Source organism: Palaemon carinicauda, chromosome 16 (genome assembly GCF_036898095.1).
Source record: "Palaemon carinicauda isolate YSFRI2023 chromosome 16, ASM3689809v2, whole genome shotgun sequence".
Lineage (NCBI taxonomy): Eukaryota > Metazoa > Arthropoda > Malacostraca > Decapoda > Palaemonidae > Palaemon > Palaemon carinicauda.
In genome coordinates, this window is record NC_090740.1 from 4,101,498 (window position 1) to 4,118,997 (window position 17,500).

The 17,500-nt window shown below is 34.3% G+C and overlaps 1 protein-coding gene across 2 annotated transcripts in view; it reads left to right on the plus strand.

Annotated features, from left to right (window-relative positions):
* The window catches only part of LOC137655630 (pancreatic triacylglycerol lipase-like), a 45,166-nt gene that overhangs the window by 13,920 nt on the left and 13,746 nt on the right, over window positions 1-17,500 (plus strand). Inside the window, exons 1-7 of one of the 2 annotated variants that reach the window (XM_068389548.1) lie at window positions 3,462-3,615; window positions 5,718-5,870; window positions 6,278-6,420; window positions 6,935-7,014; window positions 8,668-8,851; window positions 9,880-9,987; window positions 10,778-10,916. In XM_068389548.1, the coding sequence (XP_068245649.1) occupies window positions 5,786-5,870; window positions 6,278-6,420; window positions 6,935-7,014; window positions 8,668-8,851; window positions 9,880-9,987; window positions 10,778-10,916 (739 nt within the window). In that variant the 5' untranslated portion in view covers window positions 3,462-3,615; window positions 5,718-5,785. Of the gene's footprint in view, window positions 1-3,461; window positions 3,616-5,717; window positions 5,871-6,277; window positions 6,421-6,934; window positions 7,015-8,667; window positions 8,852-9,879; window positions 9,988-10,777; window positions 10,917-17,500 lie in introns of those variants that run through there. The other variant, XM_068389549.1, reaches the window with a different exon arrangement.

The following is a 17,500-nucleotide window of genomic DNA, read 5'->3' on the forward strand; positions in this document are numbered from 1 at the left end:
TGTTGATTATAAAAGTATTTGGAGAATGAAGTGTTGATTATAAAAGTATTTGGAGAATGAAGTGTTTATCATAAAAGTATTTGGAGAATGAAGTGTTTATTATAAAAGTATTTGGAGAATGAAGTGTTTATTATAAAAGTATTAAGAAGAAAAATTTAAAGATAAAAAAAAATCTGTCAAATATAAATAAAAAGATATTAATAATTAAAAATGGAATACGGAAGCTGGCGAAGATGCAAGTTGCCGAATGTAGTTTGTCAAAAAATATGAAAATATTTCAAATGAGATAGAACCTTGCTTCATAGTTATGTCTATATGAAGGGTCAGTGAGTGTTTTCTATTATTTACTATTGTACCAACCGTGTGTCACACGATCGTACATAGTTCATTTTGTGCCTGTATCTTCGCTCTCCCCTCGCACTAAAAAGAACCTGAAAAATCATGTCTGCTTTTTTCCTCTGTAACATTGTCGATTTCTCTCAACATAAAAATTCTTGTTGCTTTGAGATTTTGTATATAAAGGAGAGTGTTCTACAATTAACTCACTCAGTTGCTTTCACACTGCCTTTGAGTTCACAACCTTCTCTCGGCACGTTACACTATAATCATAAAGGGTATTGAAGTTATGAAAGTAACCCGTAATTTCATGACGAGTCGTGTAAGGTGGGTGGGTGGGTGGGGGGAAAAAACTCAAAATTTTCACGGTCTCAGATTTTGACTTGGACTGCTTCAGAGACATGTTTTATGGGTATATTTATGGTCAGTGCGTTTTTTCTCTTATTTACTATAATTATAAATGTCTGTTTGGGTATGTTATGTCTCCAAAGGTATCTGATATCCCTATAGAAGAGACTCTTCAGCTATGGTAAGCAGCTCTTCTAGGAGAAGGACACTCCAAAATCAAACCATTGTTCTCTAGTCTTGGGTAGTGCCATAGCCTCTGTACCATGGTCTTCCACTGTCTTGGGTTAGAGTTCTCTTGCTTGAGGGTACTCTCGGGCACACTGTTCTATCTAGTTTCTCTTCCTCTTGTTTTGTTAAAGTTTTTATAGTTTATATAGGAAATATTTATTTTGATGTTGCTATTATTTCTAAAATATTTTATTTTTCCTTATTTCCTTTCCTCACTGGGCTATTTTCCCTGTTGGAGCCCCTGGGCTTATAGCATCCTGCTTTTCCAACTAGGGTTGTAGCTTAGCATTCAATAATAATAATAATAATAATAGTCAAAGATGATAGAGCAATTCTATGACCATAGAAAATATGCTAGAAATGAATGGTGTTTGGAGTGACATTGTGGAATGGGCATGGTGTAGAGAAACTGCAGGAAATGGTGAAATTATTTGTTTATAAGGGAATGCTAGCAGAAGGTAATAAGAGTAAATGAAAACCAGGAGGATTGAATAATACCGTAACTAATGTTGAAAATGTCAACTTTTCTGGTGTGTTTTTGCAATTTTCTTCACTTTTGTCATACTCGACTAATGAGAGAGAGAGAGAGAGAGAGAGAGAGAGAGAGAGAGAGAGAGAGAGAGAGAGAGAGAGAGAGAGATATTTAAGTTTTAAATATCTTGACCAGCATCGTTTTCCAAGCATGGGAGGCGGACGAAATAATCAGTTAATTTGTATAGGCATTTGGGGGATAAATATTTTGAATGATGGCAACATTTGAGAAGAGCAAAGTCACTAAATAAGTAATGAAGTAAAGTAAAAATGTATCAGGGTGTAAAAAAAGATATTTGGAAACTGAAGTGAAATAAGAATGCTGACAATGAAAGAAAGATAAAATGTTGAAGTCTATGTGTTTGTGTTACATAGTTGGAAAAATGTATAGTCCTCTGTTAACTTGGGTGGTAAGGTGGGTCAAACTATTTAACGTGGTTTGATCACGTGGAGAGAATGAAGGATAGTAGGTCACGTTGAAGAGTGCAAAATTGGAGTGCATTGATTAAGCGTAAACATTTTATTTCTTCAAATTGATAGGTCCTGACACCCAGAAAACGATATAGTCCAGCCAAGATGAAACTTATAAAAGTTCCGGTAGCCCATTGGAAACTTTCCTTCCTAGCGATCTGCTGGACTAGGGTTCGAGACCTGCTTAAGCTTGATAGTTTCTTGTAGTGTCTGCAGCATCACCATCCTGGTGAGATAAGGAAGATTAGAAAGTTTTGAACTATGGTGTTACAGAAGAGTCCTTAGGATAAACTGGATTGAGAAAAAAGACTAACGTGGAAGTTCTACAAAAGATCAATATCGAAAAAAAGATTACTTGACATTTTGGATGAAAGAAAACTAACTTTTACTGGACACCAGGTTCGGAAACACAATACTCTGGAAAGAACGCTACTAATTAGATCAGTCTATGGTACAAGAACGAGAGGAAGGCCTAAAACTAGATTGAGTGACAATATCAAGGAGATGTGCGGGCTAACGATGGTGGAGTTGGAAAGGAAGGCTCAAGACCGGAATGAATGGAGATGTTTTATTGCAGAGGGCCACGGCCGTTCGACATCGAACACCCCGTACTTGATGATGATGATTTAGGGAAGCTTATAATCCCACCTGCTGAGTCATAAGCAGCCTTTGCTTAGCCCTCCCTTGTCCTGACTTGATGGAGAGGGGCTTGGTTGCTGATGTATATATAGTCAGTCTCTTGTGTATTGTCACTGTGCTATGCTTCTACCATTCATGAGTAACTTTTAAACCTTTAAAATCCTTTAAAAGGCACTGTGTGTGTGGGAAGTATGATGTGCTACTGAAGAGCTTTTCTGGCTCATTTTCAATTCATTAGATTGATCATATTGTTGCAATAACAATTGCCTAGCAAAACTTCAGGAGCAATGATCCGTTAAGGGGCAATGCCTCATGATAAAAGAATGTAGAATTTACAAAAATTGTTTTTAATGTGAAAACCATTTGATAAGATTGAGAATTCCTTAAGTAGTTATGGTTATCAGAATAAAACATTTACCGTAAATTTTTTCATTAGTTTACTTTTTAATATGATTTCTTCGATTAGTTGTTCTTACAACCTTGTAAAGATTAGAGAGATAACAAACAAATAATCTTTAGTGTCATTAAATTTTTATCATCTAAGGACATTTTGTGTTTAAAAGTTTTCATGCGATTAGACCGAGCTGAATTTAAGTGTAATAGGTCTATCACGTTAAACTAAACTGTCTATTGGGCTAAGCAGTGAATTATTACCTGGTAGTTATTCAAAAATGGTTGGTCACAACTAGAGTGAGATAGGACTCGTGTTTAGTTATAAATCTTGTCCTGAAAGACTAGCATGCATCTGTTAGATGGCAATAGTTTAACGGTTTTGCAATGAGCTGTCCTGCGCTGGTGTAGAGCGAGCTTAATATAAACTAGCCAACCAGAGTCTTATTTAATTGGAAAACGCTTATTAAATAGTTCAATATATATAGTTCAACACATAGATATGTAAAAAAATGAAAGAATATGAAAGGAAAGATAACGAAATCGCTTCGCTGGCAAATACCCTTCACAAACGTTGGTGATAAGACTATCGGAGCAGTGACTAGCGTGTCAAGACAGTCAGTAAGCCTCAGCTGTCCGGTGAGAACCATCTTCAGAGTATCTGTGAAAAAGGTAAGGGAGGTTCCTACAGAAATCATGGGGTTTCTTGCTAAAACGTAGTTGTTTAAGTCTGTGTTGCGATTTATTTTATGGTTTAAATGTAAGTAATAAATCATCGATCAAGTGTTAAACAGTGGATATTGTTGTGGCTGTAAATGCAGTGGTAGAAATGTTTAATACTTTTCACTCAAGAAACCGAGTTTTATTAAAGTATGTATATACAACAACACCGAATGCAGCCGTTTCTAGTTCATTGCAAGACAATGCCATCTGATATGTCTTTATTCGTGTCTGGGGTTTAGCCAGTTTTCATCACCACCACGCTCCCCAGTATGGATTGGTGATGGTGGGAGGCTTTTGTTTGATTGCTCACAGCAGACCAACCTAGTATGGCTGGCCCTGGCTAGTACAGTTCACCACATTAAAGTATCTCTACTTTGAAATATATATATATATATATATATATATATATATATATATATATATATATATATATATATATATACAGTATATATATATATATATATATATATATATATATATATATATATATATATATTCTAAGTACAGATACTTTAATGTGGTGAACTGTACTAGTCAGGGCCAGCCATACTAGGTTGGTTTACTGTATGTGTATGTATTTGATATATATGTATAATACAGACATATGTTTGTGTGTTTATATTTATATGTAGATATGCATATACACTCTCGGGGCATAGCCATGCTCTTAGACCATTTTCCCTAAATGCTGAGGCTCCAATGGCATCATTGTTTTTTCTAAGACAATGCTTTTCCAGTTTTTCGTGTATTTTCTTGACTTCATGGCTAGAATTTTTAAGAAAAAGATGGAATTTGTTAATGTGTTGCTGCATTTATTAAAACATTTGCGGACAGCTGTTTCAACCAGTAAATAATGGCTTTCATCAGGGTATCTTTACAAAGCCATCATTATGGAGGAGCACAATAACAATTTCTGTCTTTTCCTTTAAAACTTTAGCCCTGAAGACAAGAAAAGATAGCATAGGTGAAGGATGGATCAGATCATATTTAGGTAGACATGTAAGTGGTGTGCCTAGACTGGGAAAGCTAGAGATTTTTGGACCCAGGCCTGAGTTAATATAGAGATGCCCTCCCCTTTGCCCTAGTGAGTTGGTGATAATTTCAAATGTATACTTATATACTTTTGTTTTCTAACCCTGTGGAAAAGGATAAGATTTAAAACAACTACATCATTTAGAAATTATGTGTAGAAGTAGGCGAGGAAGAACTAAAAGGCGTTAAGTGAAATGTGACATATGTAGATCCTTGATATCCAAGGAACAATAAAGTATGAGAACAATCGAGGTGAGTGCAACATTATATGTAGGGCTTTAGCTCTATACTAATGAGGTTTCTCTGTGAGCGTATGAGACAACTATTGGTATGGACGTTTTGTTCAAAGGGAGTTTAAACTTGAATCCCATGGTCCTACCCATTAATCATGAAACAATTTTTTGATTTAATAGAAAATATGATCACTTCCCTGTCCCTGTTAACATTGACTTGCTAGGACCATTTCTTTCTTTACCTTATGTACTATGTGCCACTTCCTCTAGCTCCTAGATATATGATTTATAAACTTGGATTTATGTAAAATGCCCAAAGGGTTCCTGTCCACACAGGAATTTAATTCAATGCCTCTCACTGTTAGGGGGATTGGGCCGGTGGCTTTGTGAGAGAAGTAGTGTTGTTAGCCTTCCGGTGTCAGTAATTCCATTTGGGATGAATTTCCTAACCTAATGCTCTTATCCACCTTATACAGTATAGGACCCCATCCACAATAGGTACAAACTCGCTGCTTAGGGTAACCGACCCCTAGTGGATTATTGAGGAAGCAGCCCTAAGTATTTTCCAAACATGAAAGTGAGCTTTAGTCTCTTGCTGAGAGGTGTGTCTAGGAAGGGTTTTCTGGTGCACGATATATATTGTTCTCTCATCATCATCATCATCATCTCCTCCTACGCCTATTGACACAAAAGGGCCTCGATTAGATTTCGCCAGTCGTCTTTATCTTGAGCTTTTAAATGAATACTTCTCCATTCATCATGAGGAATATAATTTTCTTCTTACAGATTACTGAAAGATAACGCATTCCTGCTGGAGCCACGTCTTAGAAAGAAAATTTATAATAGTTTGCAAGATGGAGAGCGTCGTACTACATGCCCTGCTTAGCTTGAGCTTCACGGGTCGGAGACCTGCTCTTCCAACTGTTCCTCCGGGTGAAGGTACTTCTTTTGTATCAATGTTGATTGATAAGTTAAGCTATGTTCTAGTTCAATTGTTGAATTTTTTTGCTAAAACTATGATATTAGAGATAATAACAATCCATACACCTAGATCTCTCTGGTTATTATAGAATCTTTATTGTCCTTTTTAATGCTTTAAAGGTGTTCACTGATATTTAGATATGATTTCAGCTGTAGTTCATTATCCTCTATACTAACTTATCACTGCTTTATTAAAAAGTATAGTTTTAGATGAACTTTGATGAGTTTTTATACTCTCTTTTAGTTGTTTTGTACTTTAGTTGTCTTTTATGCTACCCAATCTTATCTCTTTTCATTATAACCGTCTTCCTGGTTCATTCTATCTTATCGTGCTTCTATACGATTACATTTATCTCTTGATCCAGTCTGCTATGACCCATTCGGATGCTTTACCTTGGAGGCCCCTTGGGCTGGAACGCTAGAGCGCCCTGTAGGTATCATGCCAATGCCACTGAACGTGACCACACCAATCTTTTGTTTGTACACCCCGAGTGAACCATATTGCCAGGTGAGACGTTCGTGTCATTTCTTCTTCTAACATTTTGAAACGCTATTTTGGATGATGTTTGATATTTACTATGTGGGATATTCACAATACATGTTTCTAAACTTCCACGTTTTCTCAAGTTACCTTTAATATATTCCCAAATTAATTTGTGTAACCTTTACCCATTGAACACTGCTCAGTATTTTGAGTTGTTTTAAGAGAATGGATGCATAAGACTAGTAAATAAAATAGACCTAAAATAATATGTAACAATTATATTAGGATTCACAATGGCTAGTTAGCTAGGTCACATATCAAATTGGTATTATGCCATCACCGGGTCACCGGGTTCTGCCTGTAGATGTGCTAAGATATTAATGAAGAGGTCTCTAGATTCGTACCAGCCAACCTATACACAATCAAAAATATGTTCTTCAAATCATATAATACCTAACTGTAAAATGAAGCTTAGATAAAAAAGAGAGCATTTATGATGTAACATTAATCTTTTTATTTCTTCTTACGTTTTCATCAGGAATTGTCTCTCCAAAACATTGGTGATCTTTACACTTTCGGCTTGGACCCGAGAGCGCCAGTATACGCCATGACACACGGGTTCGTTTTCCTCAATTTTATGTTCCTCCTCCTGGTTTATTTCAGAGGCCCTCTTGGTGCCTCGTTCAGTTCATTTGAACCCAATTTACTTGGGAAATATGCTTTTTACAGTTACTGAAAACTTGGTCTTCGGTGTCATATGCACTTTTTTGTTTACTGGTATTTGGGTCTTGTCTTCATGTTACATAATTTGTTACTGCAATTCATCCAATAGCTTTTATACATTTGTTTTTTGAAGATTTTTTATGCTTTAATATTTATCGAGAATATCTGCAATTACAATTTCAATTGATGATTGATCTCTGATATAAACTTCTCTAATTGCTCGATAGATTTTATCTGGGAACATAATGTTTCCATCTTTCTTAACTTATTATGAAGGCTTTGGGTGGCTTCCGACTCCAATTGGTATTTTTTGTTTCCCAAGGTACTAACGCATGTGGAGGGTCGTCCTACACATTTATGATTCTAATAATAATGAAAGAATTAAATCTACTATTTTTCTTCATTTCTAGAAATTACCTTCACAGGTTTTCACGTGGGCCCCATATCATAAATCGAAATGAAAAATACCTTTGCATAGTTTTTTTTTTTTTTTTTTTTTTTTTTTTTTTATCAGTTGTTTCTTGACAGTTAAGTACTACAGATCATACTTTCCTTTGAGTTTGTGACCTGATTTTTCTATTATCAACTTCTTATTAATCATTATCATTCTTCAAAATGTAATTTTCCTTAGGAAATTATTTTATCATAATTTATTCAAATGATAAAAAAGATAACCATGGATTACTGTCATTCATTTTCTTCATCAAGCAAATTTTGTCAATCTTTTTTAACATTTAATTATTATTATTATTATTACTATCCAAGCTACAACCCTAGTTGGAAAAGCAAGATGCTATAAGCCCAAGGGCCCCAATAGGGAAAAATAGCCCAGTGAGGAAAGGAAATAAGTGAATGAAGAGAACAAATTAACAATAAATCATTCTAAAAAAGGCAACAACGTCAAAACAGATATGTCCTATATAAACTATTAACAACGTCAAAAACAAATATGTCATAAATAAACTATAAAAAGACTCATGTCCGCCTGGTCAACAAAAAAGCATTTGCGAAACAGAAATTTATTGCATTTCTTTCCAACAATCAGAGGAAAAAACAGTTCACTCTTACTCCCATCATTTATCTCAAAGTTCAAAAGTCCAAAGTTGCAGCAAATGTTTTTTATGTTGAACAGGCTGACATGAATTTTTTATAGTTTATATATTACATAACTGTTTTGATCTTGTTACTGTTTTTAAGATATTTTATTTTTAATTTTTTCTCATATCGTTTATCTATTTCCTTCGTTTCTTTTCTTCACTGGGCTATTTTCCCCTATTGGAGCCCTTGGGCTTATAGCATCTTGCTTTTTCAACTAGAGTTGTAGCTTAGCTAGTAATAATAATAATAATAATAATAATAATAATAACAATAATAATAATAATAATAATAATAATAATAATAAATATGGAGCTTATAGAATCTTGCTTTTCCAACTAGAGCTGTAGCTTAGCTAATAATAATAATAATAATAATAATAATAATAATAATAATAATAATAACAATAATAATAATAATAATAATAAGTTCTCTCTCCTCTTCCACCAACAGCTACTTGGAAACTGCATCTCTGAAATGGATGGTGAAGATGAGGGAAGCTCTACTCAAAGTGTCAACAAACGTCAGTGTCATAACAGTGGACTGGTCTACGGCTGCCCACCCTCCTTACACTCAGTCCGTTTCGAATATTAGGGTGTCCGGGGCAGTTACTGGTTATCTTCTGCATCTGCTGGTGGTGAGTGGCTGATAGGTTCATTATTTTTATATTAGAAATATCAAGTTGAATTCATGCCAGCTCTGTGAGGGCTCAATGAGGGGTTTTGGAAGCAGTTTGTGTCTGTTATTATTATTATTATTATTATTATTATTATTATTATTATTATTATCCAAGCTACAACCCTAGTTGGAAAAGCAAGATGCTATAAGCCCAGGGGCCCCAACAGAGAAAAACAGCCCAGTGAGGAAAGGAAATAAGGAAATAAATAAATGAAGAGAGCAAATTAACAATAAATCATTCTAAAAAAAGGCAACAACGTCAAAACAGATATGTCATATATTATTATTATTATTATTATTATTATTATTATTACTATCCAAGCTACAACCCTAGTTGGAAAAGCAAAATGCTATAAGCCCAGGGGCCCCAACAGGGAAAAACAGCCCAGCGAGGAAAGGAAATAAGGAAATAAATAAATGAAGAGAACAAATTAACAATAAATCATTCTAAAAAAGGCAACAACGTCAAAACAGATATGTCATATATTATTATTATTATTATTATTATTATTATTATTATTATTATTATTATTATTATTATCCAAGCTACAACCCTAGTTGGAAAAGCAAGATGCTATAAGTCCAGGGGCCCCAACAGGGAAAGACAGCCCAGTGAGGAAAGGGAAATAAGGAAATAAATAAATGAAGAGAACAAATTAACAATAAATCATTCTAAAAAAGGCAACAACGTCAAAACAGATATGTCATATATAAACTATTAACAACGTCAAAAACAAATATGTCACATATAAACTATAAAAAGACTCATGTCCGCCTGGTCAACAAAAAAGCATTTGCTCCAACTTTGAAATTTTGAAGTTCTACTGATTCAGCTAGCGATGGTATGATTTTCAATTTCATAAAAAGTATTCTTTTCTTGTAATTGTAGAAAGTTCCAGCAATATGATAGGTTTCTTAAGCGTCATAAGAGTTTTATATACCTTTCTCTATTTAATGATTCTCTATACAAATCTAATTCCATGGTAGAAATTCTACGACGTACCGGCTTCGAACATCCACCTCATAGGACACAGTCTCGGGGCGCATTTCATGGGCTATGCTGGAAGTTTCCTCAGTATGGCGACTGGTCAAAAGGTAATGTCAGATGATGAATATTTATCTGTGACTGGATATAGCCCCTCATCTTCAACATACTATTTATCTGCCACTGGATATAGCCCTTCATCTTTAACATACTCCACTCGCAAGCATCGTGATAGGCCGCCACTCAAATGATCTTTGCTCAACCACGGCTCGTTTCGCTTGTAAATAAACATTATCGCATTGCTCCTCTCTTCTGGGGAGTGGTACATGGCTGTGCTACGCAATGCCAGCCACAGTGTTAGTCACTATTAAAGTATCATAATTACCTATAATCTATTCTATTACTATCATTGTCACATCTATAAAATAGCTATGAGAAGGTGGTGGCCCATCACGATGCTTGTGGGTGGAGCCAAGGTCTATAGATGTATAGACCTTGGGTGGAGCATGTTGAAGATGAGGGTTGCACCCAATTTAAACATTCTATCAGTAGCCTGTGTATAAAGAGATCATTAGAGAAAACCAAATTTTAGTATTATTCAACTAGAAATTTAAGTTTCAAATGTGCAATGGAGGAGCTTGGATTTAATCTTAAATTAGATGTGTAACAACATAATCATCAAAATGAATCTATTTTTTAAATTAGAGGAAGCCAAAACTTACTTCCAAGCTTTGGAAAACAAAAGAGGTATTGAATATTTTACATTTGCATTACATAACATCTTATAAGTTCTATCACACTTCTGAATTATTAATTTTTTTAATATATACAGTCGATAAGAAATAACTGCCTGTCCTCTAGTCATTGCAAAATATCCCATAATTTCTTTTCCAACTGAAGGTGGGACGCATAACCGGCCTAGACCCAGCGGGACCCTACTTTGTCAACACGCCACCAGAGGTCCGGCTTGACCCAAGTGATGCTGACTTCGTTGACGTCATCCACACTGATATTCCAAAGGAGTCCTGGGAGATAAGCAGTAAGTTTATTTCTCAAGATTTCTTATTTTTTTCCTTTAGATTTAGTTTAATAGATTCAGATCTTTTATGTCTTGAGACTGACCTGACAAATTATATCATTAAGTGAATAGTTAGTGGTTTCTATTTGATCAGTAGGCCTATACTATTTTAATTATATTTTTGCTGGGGTTTCTTTATATCTGTGGTATTAAATCATTTTTATACTGTAATTTAGTTATAAATCTACCACAAAATCTGAAGTATAATTATTAAAATAACACGCAAAGACTGTTAACCTTACACATACATACACACGTACTGGACATACATGTATGCTATAGGTCAGTTTGCGATTAAAAAAAAATCAAGTACCAACGATGAAGATTGGTTAAACATCTTTGTTTGTATAAGAAAATCTCCCGATTGCAATAATATTGCATAACAGGAGCGGAATAGAAAAATGCAATAGGATAGGATCTTATAATAGGACACAAAATCTTTGACATAGGTCTACTTTTGACATTCGTATTTCGCCAGAGAGAAATTGTCACCATTTCTACAGACAATATATATATATATATATATATATATATATATATATATAAATATATATATATATATATATATATATATATATATATATATATATATATATATATATATATCATGTACCAACCGTGTGTCACACAATTGTACATAATTCCTTTTGCATATATCATGCTTGTATCTTCGCTCTTCCCTCGCACTAAACGAACATGAAAATTCATGTCTGCTGTTTCCTCTGTAACATTGTCTGTCTTGTTAACTTGTTATGTCCTGTTGCCTTGAGGTTTTGTATATAAAGGAGAGTGTTCCATAACAATATAACTCAGTTGATTGCATCCTGCCTTTGAGTTCACAACCCTCTCTCGGCTCGTCACAATATATATATATATATATATATATATATATATATATATATATATATATATCTTGATATATCTCGTCCATTCAGAGGGAAATTAGGGACTCCTCTTTGCCTCTTCATAGAGTTATGTAGTCTTTGAAAAATCCTTAATCCCTAGGTCGATTTTCATGTAGAGTTTGAGGTCTTCGTTTGAGTCTTTATTGTTTTTAGCGTAGAGTCTAGGGTCTTTTTCTAAAAGTTTTTTTTAGAAAAGTGCTATTACACTTCAGTCTTTTTTTTAAAGTCCTTGTCAATTTTCATGCAGTGTTTAGTCTTTTTCTAAAAGTCTTTGTCAATGTTCACTTGAAGTTTAGTCTTTTTCTAAAAGTCCTTGTCAATGTTCACTTGAAGTTTAGTCTTTTTCTAAAAGTTCTTGTCAATGTTCACTTTAAGTTTAGGTTTTTTCTAAAAGTCTTTGTCAATGTTCACTTGAAGTTTGGGTTTTTCTCTAAAAGTCTTTGTCAATGTTCACTTGAAGTTTAGACTTTTTCTAAAAGTCCTTGTCAATGTTCACTTGAAGTTTAGTCTTTTTCTAAAAGTCTTGGTCAATGTTCACTTGAAGTTTAGTCTTTTTCTAAAAGTCTTTGTCGATATTCAAGTGGAGTTTAAAATTGTTTCAATGACTTTGTCAATTTCACTTGAACTCTTTGAAGTCTGCGTTGATTATTCTTAAGCCTTTGAACCCTTTAAACGTTTAAAACCTTTGAACCCTTTAAACGTTTAAAACCTTTGAACCCTTTAAACGTTTGAAAGCTTTGAACCCTTTAAACGTTTAAAACCTTTGAACCTTTTAAAAGTTTAAAACCTTTGAACCTTTTAAACGTTTAAAACCTTTGAACCTTTTAAACGTTTAAAAGCTTTGAACCTTTTAAACGTTTAAAAGCTTTAAACCCTTAAACGATTAAAAGCTTTGAACCCTTTAAACGTTTAAAAGATTTGAACCCTTTAAATGTTTAAAACCTTTGAACCCTTTAAACGTTAAAAGCTTTGAACCCTTAAACATTTAAAAGCTTTGAACCCTTAAACGTTTAAAAGCTTTAAACCCTTTAAACGTTTAAAACCTTTGAACCCTTTAAACGTTTAAAACATTTGAACCCTTTAAACGTTTAAAACCTTTGAACCCATTAAACGTTTAAAAACTTTGAACCCTTTAAACGTTTAAAACATTTGAACCCTTAAATGTTTAAAACCTTTGAACCCTTAAACGTTTAAAACCTTTGAACCCTTCAAACGTTTAAAACCTTTGAACCCATTAAACGTTTAAAACCTTTGAACCCTTTAAACGTTTAAAACCTTTGAACCCTTTAAACGTTTAAAACCTTTGAACCCTTAAACGTTTAAAACCTTTGAACCCTTAAACGTTTAAAACCTTTGAACCCATTAAACGTTTAAAACCTTTGAACCCTTTAAACGTTTAAAACCTTTGAACCCTTAAACGTTTAAAACCTTTGAACCCATTAAACGTTTAAAACCTTTGAACCCTTTAAACGTTTAAAACATTTGAACCCTTAAATGTTTAAAACCTTTGAACCCTTAAACGTTTAAAACCTTTGAACCCTTTAAACGTTTAAAACCTTTGAACCCATTAAACGTTTAAAACCTTTGAACCCTTTAAACGTTTAAAACCTTTGAACCCTTTAAACGTTTAAAAGCTTTGAACCCTTTAAACGTTTAAAACCTTTGAACCCTTTAAACGTTTAAAACCTTTGAACCCTTAAACGTTTAGAACCTTTGAACCCTTTAAACGTTTAAAACCTTTGAACCCTTTAAACGTTTAAAACCTTTGAACCCTTAAACGTTTAAAACCTTTGAACCCTTAAACGTTTAAAACCTTTGAACCCTTAAACGTTTAAAACATTTGAACCCTTTAAACGTTAAAAGTTTTGAACCTATTAAACTTTTAAAACCTTTGAACCTATTAAACTTTTAAAACCTTTGAACCCATTAAACGTTTAAAACCTTTGAACCCTTTAAACGTTTAAAAGCTTTGAACCCTTTAAACGTTTAAAAGCTTTGAACCCTTTAAACGTTTAAAACCTTTGAACCCTTTAAACGTTTAAAACATTTGAACCCTCAGTCTTGCGTTTGCCAGTCAGGGACGTTACCACATCGGCCACCACATATCAGTATGCCTACTGTAAAGTGAGGCTGACACTTGCACGAATTTGTGGCACGCATTGTCACGACTCGAGTCGTGAACTGGCGTGAACTGGTCGTTAACTGGCGTGAAGTGTTTGTAAACCCGTCGTGACATCGTGGCATGTCGTGACGAGAATTTTGAAATGTTCAAAATTTTGATCACGACAAAATATCGTGACTAGGTCGTGAACTATGCGCGAACTGTTCGTGAACTCGTCGGGACGATGCGGGAAGTGCGCAAACTATGCGCAAACTATGCGTGAACTCGTCGTGAACTCATCGTGCCAGTTCGTGTCAATGTGGACAGGTCAGCTGTGATTCTGAGGTAATTTTTTTTTTTTTTTCTATTGATCTTCCAGTTCGCGCCACAAAATGTCACGACTTGCCACGACAAATTCGTGGCAAAAAGTCGTGCAAGTGTCAGGGTACCTTAACCCTTTGAAATTCTGAGCTTTTGAAGGAAGAGGACATCAAAAGTGTGGAAAAGTAAATTCTATGTATTCAAAGAAAATATAGTTAAATTCTTTGTCAAAAAGATAATTTATCTACGGTGAATTTCCATTGATAGAAAAATGCAAACACAAGTAAGATATAATTAAAAGACATATAATAATAGAATCCTTTTGTGGCATAAGAAGAAACAGTATTTAAAAAAAAAATACTGTCAAACTTCCAAATTATTATACCACAAGAAGAAACAGTATTTGAAAAAGTTAAACTTCCAAATTATTATCATTATTATTATTATTATTATTATTATTATTATTATTATTATTACTTGCTAAGCGACAACCCTAGTTGGAAAAGCAAGATGCTATAAGGCCAAGGGTTCCAACAGGGAAAATAGCCCAATGAGGAGACGAAACAAGGAAATAAGTAAACTACAAGAGAATTAATTAACAATTAAAATATAATATTTTAGAACAGTAACAACATTAAAATAAAGCTTTTATATAGAAACCATTAAAAAAAAAAAGGAAGAGAAATAAAATAATGGAAGATATGAAAATCAAGACCAATAAAATGGATAATTTGATAGACAAAATAAGGAATAACAGGAGAATTAACAAAAAGAAAGAAGAACCAGAAAAGATAAACGAAGATCATTACTGACACCGCCGCCTGTCGGAAGAAAATCCATTATCTGAACAAAACAGCATCGCGTTGCGCAATCAAGAAGAAGAAGAAGAGGAGGAGGAGGAAGAGGAAGAGGAGAAGAAGAAGAAGAAGAAGAAGAAAAAGAAAATGGAGGAAAAGAAGAAGAAGAGGAGAAGAAAAAGAAAATGGAGGAAAAGAAGAAGAAGAGGAGAAGAAGAAAATGGAGAAGAAGAAAAAGAAGAAGAGGAAAATGTAAGAGAAGAAGAAGAAACAGAAGAAGAAGAAGAGGAGGAGGAGGAGGAGGAGGAGGAGGAGGAGGAGGAGGAGAAGAAAAAGAAAATGGAGGAAAAGAAGAAGAAGAGGAGAAGAAAAAGAAAATGGAGGAAAAGAAGAAGAGGAGAAGAAGAAGAAGAAAATGGAGAAGAAGAAGAAGAAGATGAAGGAGAAGAAGAAGAAGAAGAGGAGGAAGAGGAGGAGGAGGAGGAAGAGGAGAAGAAGAAGCAGCAGCAGATGATGATTATGAAAAAGAAGAAGATAAAGCCAATGAAGAAGAAAAAGGAGAAGTGGACCATAAGTCGGTTGGGGCCACCTTGAGTGTTTGTGCTTAAGACACTTGAAGGGAGGAAAAATAAACAAACCACCTGTATTTTAGGAGAAGATCCTTTGAAAGTGGGTGCCATGCCTGTCTGGGGCGGGGGGGGGGGGGGGGGGAGGAGACTACTGAGGGGGTAAATATACAGATCAGAAAATATGCTTGTGTGAGGTAGACTGGCAAGTTTGGTGTAGGATGTTATTATTATTATTGTTATTATTATAATAATAATAATTATTATTATTATTATTATTATTATTATTATTATTATTATTATTATTATTGTTGTTGTTGTTGTATTTTATTATTATTATTATTATTATTATTATTGTTGTTGTTGTTGTTGTTGTTTTTTATTATTGTTATTATTATTATTATTATTATTATTATTATTATTATTATTGTTGTTATTATTATTATTATTATTATTATTGCTGTTGTTGCTGTTGTTGTTTTTTTTATTATTATCATTATTATTATTATTATTGTTGTTGTTTTTGTTGTTATTGTTGTTGTTTAATTATTATTATTATTATTATTATTATTATTATTATTATTATTATTGTTGTTGTTGTTTTTTATTATTATTATTATTATTATTATTATTATTATTATTATTATTATTATTGTTGTTGTTGGTGTTGTTGTTTTATTATTATTATTATTATTATTATTATTATTATTATCATTATTATTTTAGCTAAGCTACACCCCTAGTTGGAAAAAGTAGGCTGCTATAAACCCAAAGGCTCCAACAGGGGAATATATCCCAGTGAGGAAAGGAAATAAGGGAAGTAATGAAGAATGAAAATAATATATTTTAAGAATAGTAACAACGCTAAAATAGATCTTTCATGAATAAACTACGAAGAGAGACATATGTCGGCCTATTCAACATAAAAAAACTTTCGCTATAAGTTTGAACTTTTGAAGTTCCACGGATTCAGAAAATACACTGGCAAGTCGGGTGTTTGATATTATAGCGCTGATATTAGGAGAGGAGCTATAAGGCCTAAATATAAGGCAAGAGCTAGGACCCTCCTTGGTCCTAGCTCTTGTCATTTCCTGGCCCTCCTTGGTCCTAGCTCTTGTCATTTCCTGGCCCTCCTTGGTCCTAGCTCTTGTCATTTCCTGGCCCTCCTTGGTCCTAGCTCTTGTCATTTCCTGGCCCTCCTTGGTCCTAGCTCTTGTCATTTCCTGGCCCTCCTTGGTCCTAGCTCTTGTCATTTCCTGGCCCTCCTTGGTCCTAGCTCTTGTCATTTCCTGGCCCTCCTTGGTCCTAGCTCTTGTCATTTCCTGGCCCTCCTTGGTCCTAGCTCTTGTCATTTCCTGGCCCTCCTTGGTCCTAGCTCTTGTCATTTCCTGGCCCTCCTTGGTCCTAGCTCTTGTCATTTCCTGGCCCTCCTTGGTCCTAGCTCTTGTCATTTCCTGGCCCTCCTTGGTCCTAGCCCTTGTCATTTCCTGGCCCTCCTTGGTCCTAGCTCTTGTCATTTCCTGGCCCTCCTTGGTCCTAGCTCTTGTCATTTCTTGGCCCTCCTTGGTCCTAGCTCTTGTCATTTCTTGGCCCTCCTTGGTCCTAGCTCTTGTCATTTCCTGGCCCTCCTTGATCCTAGCTCTTGTCATTTCCTGGCCTTTGATATTATAGCGCTGATATTAGGAGAGGAGTTATAAGGCCTAAATATAAACTGAAATAGAGATTAATGGCTATAAAGTCGAGCTTAGTTGATGTAAATCATTATTTAGAAAAATTTTAGTCCTTGTAAATTTAAATGATTTAGAGTTCTCTTGCTTGAGGGTACACTCGGGTACGCTATTCTATTTGTTTTCTT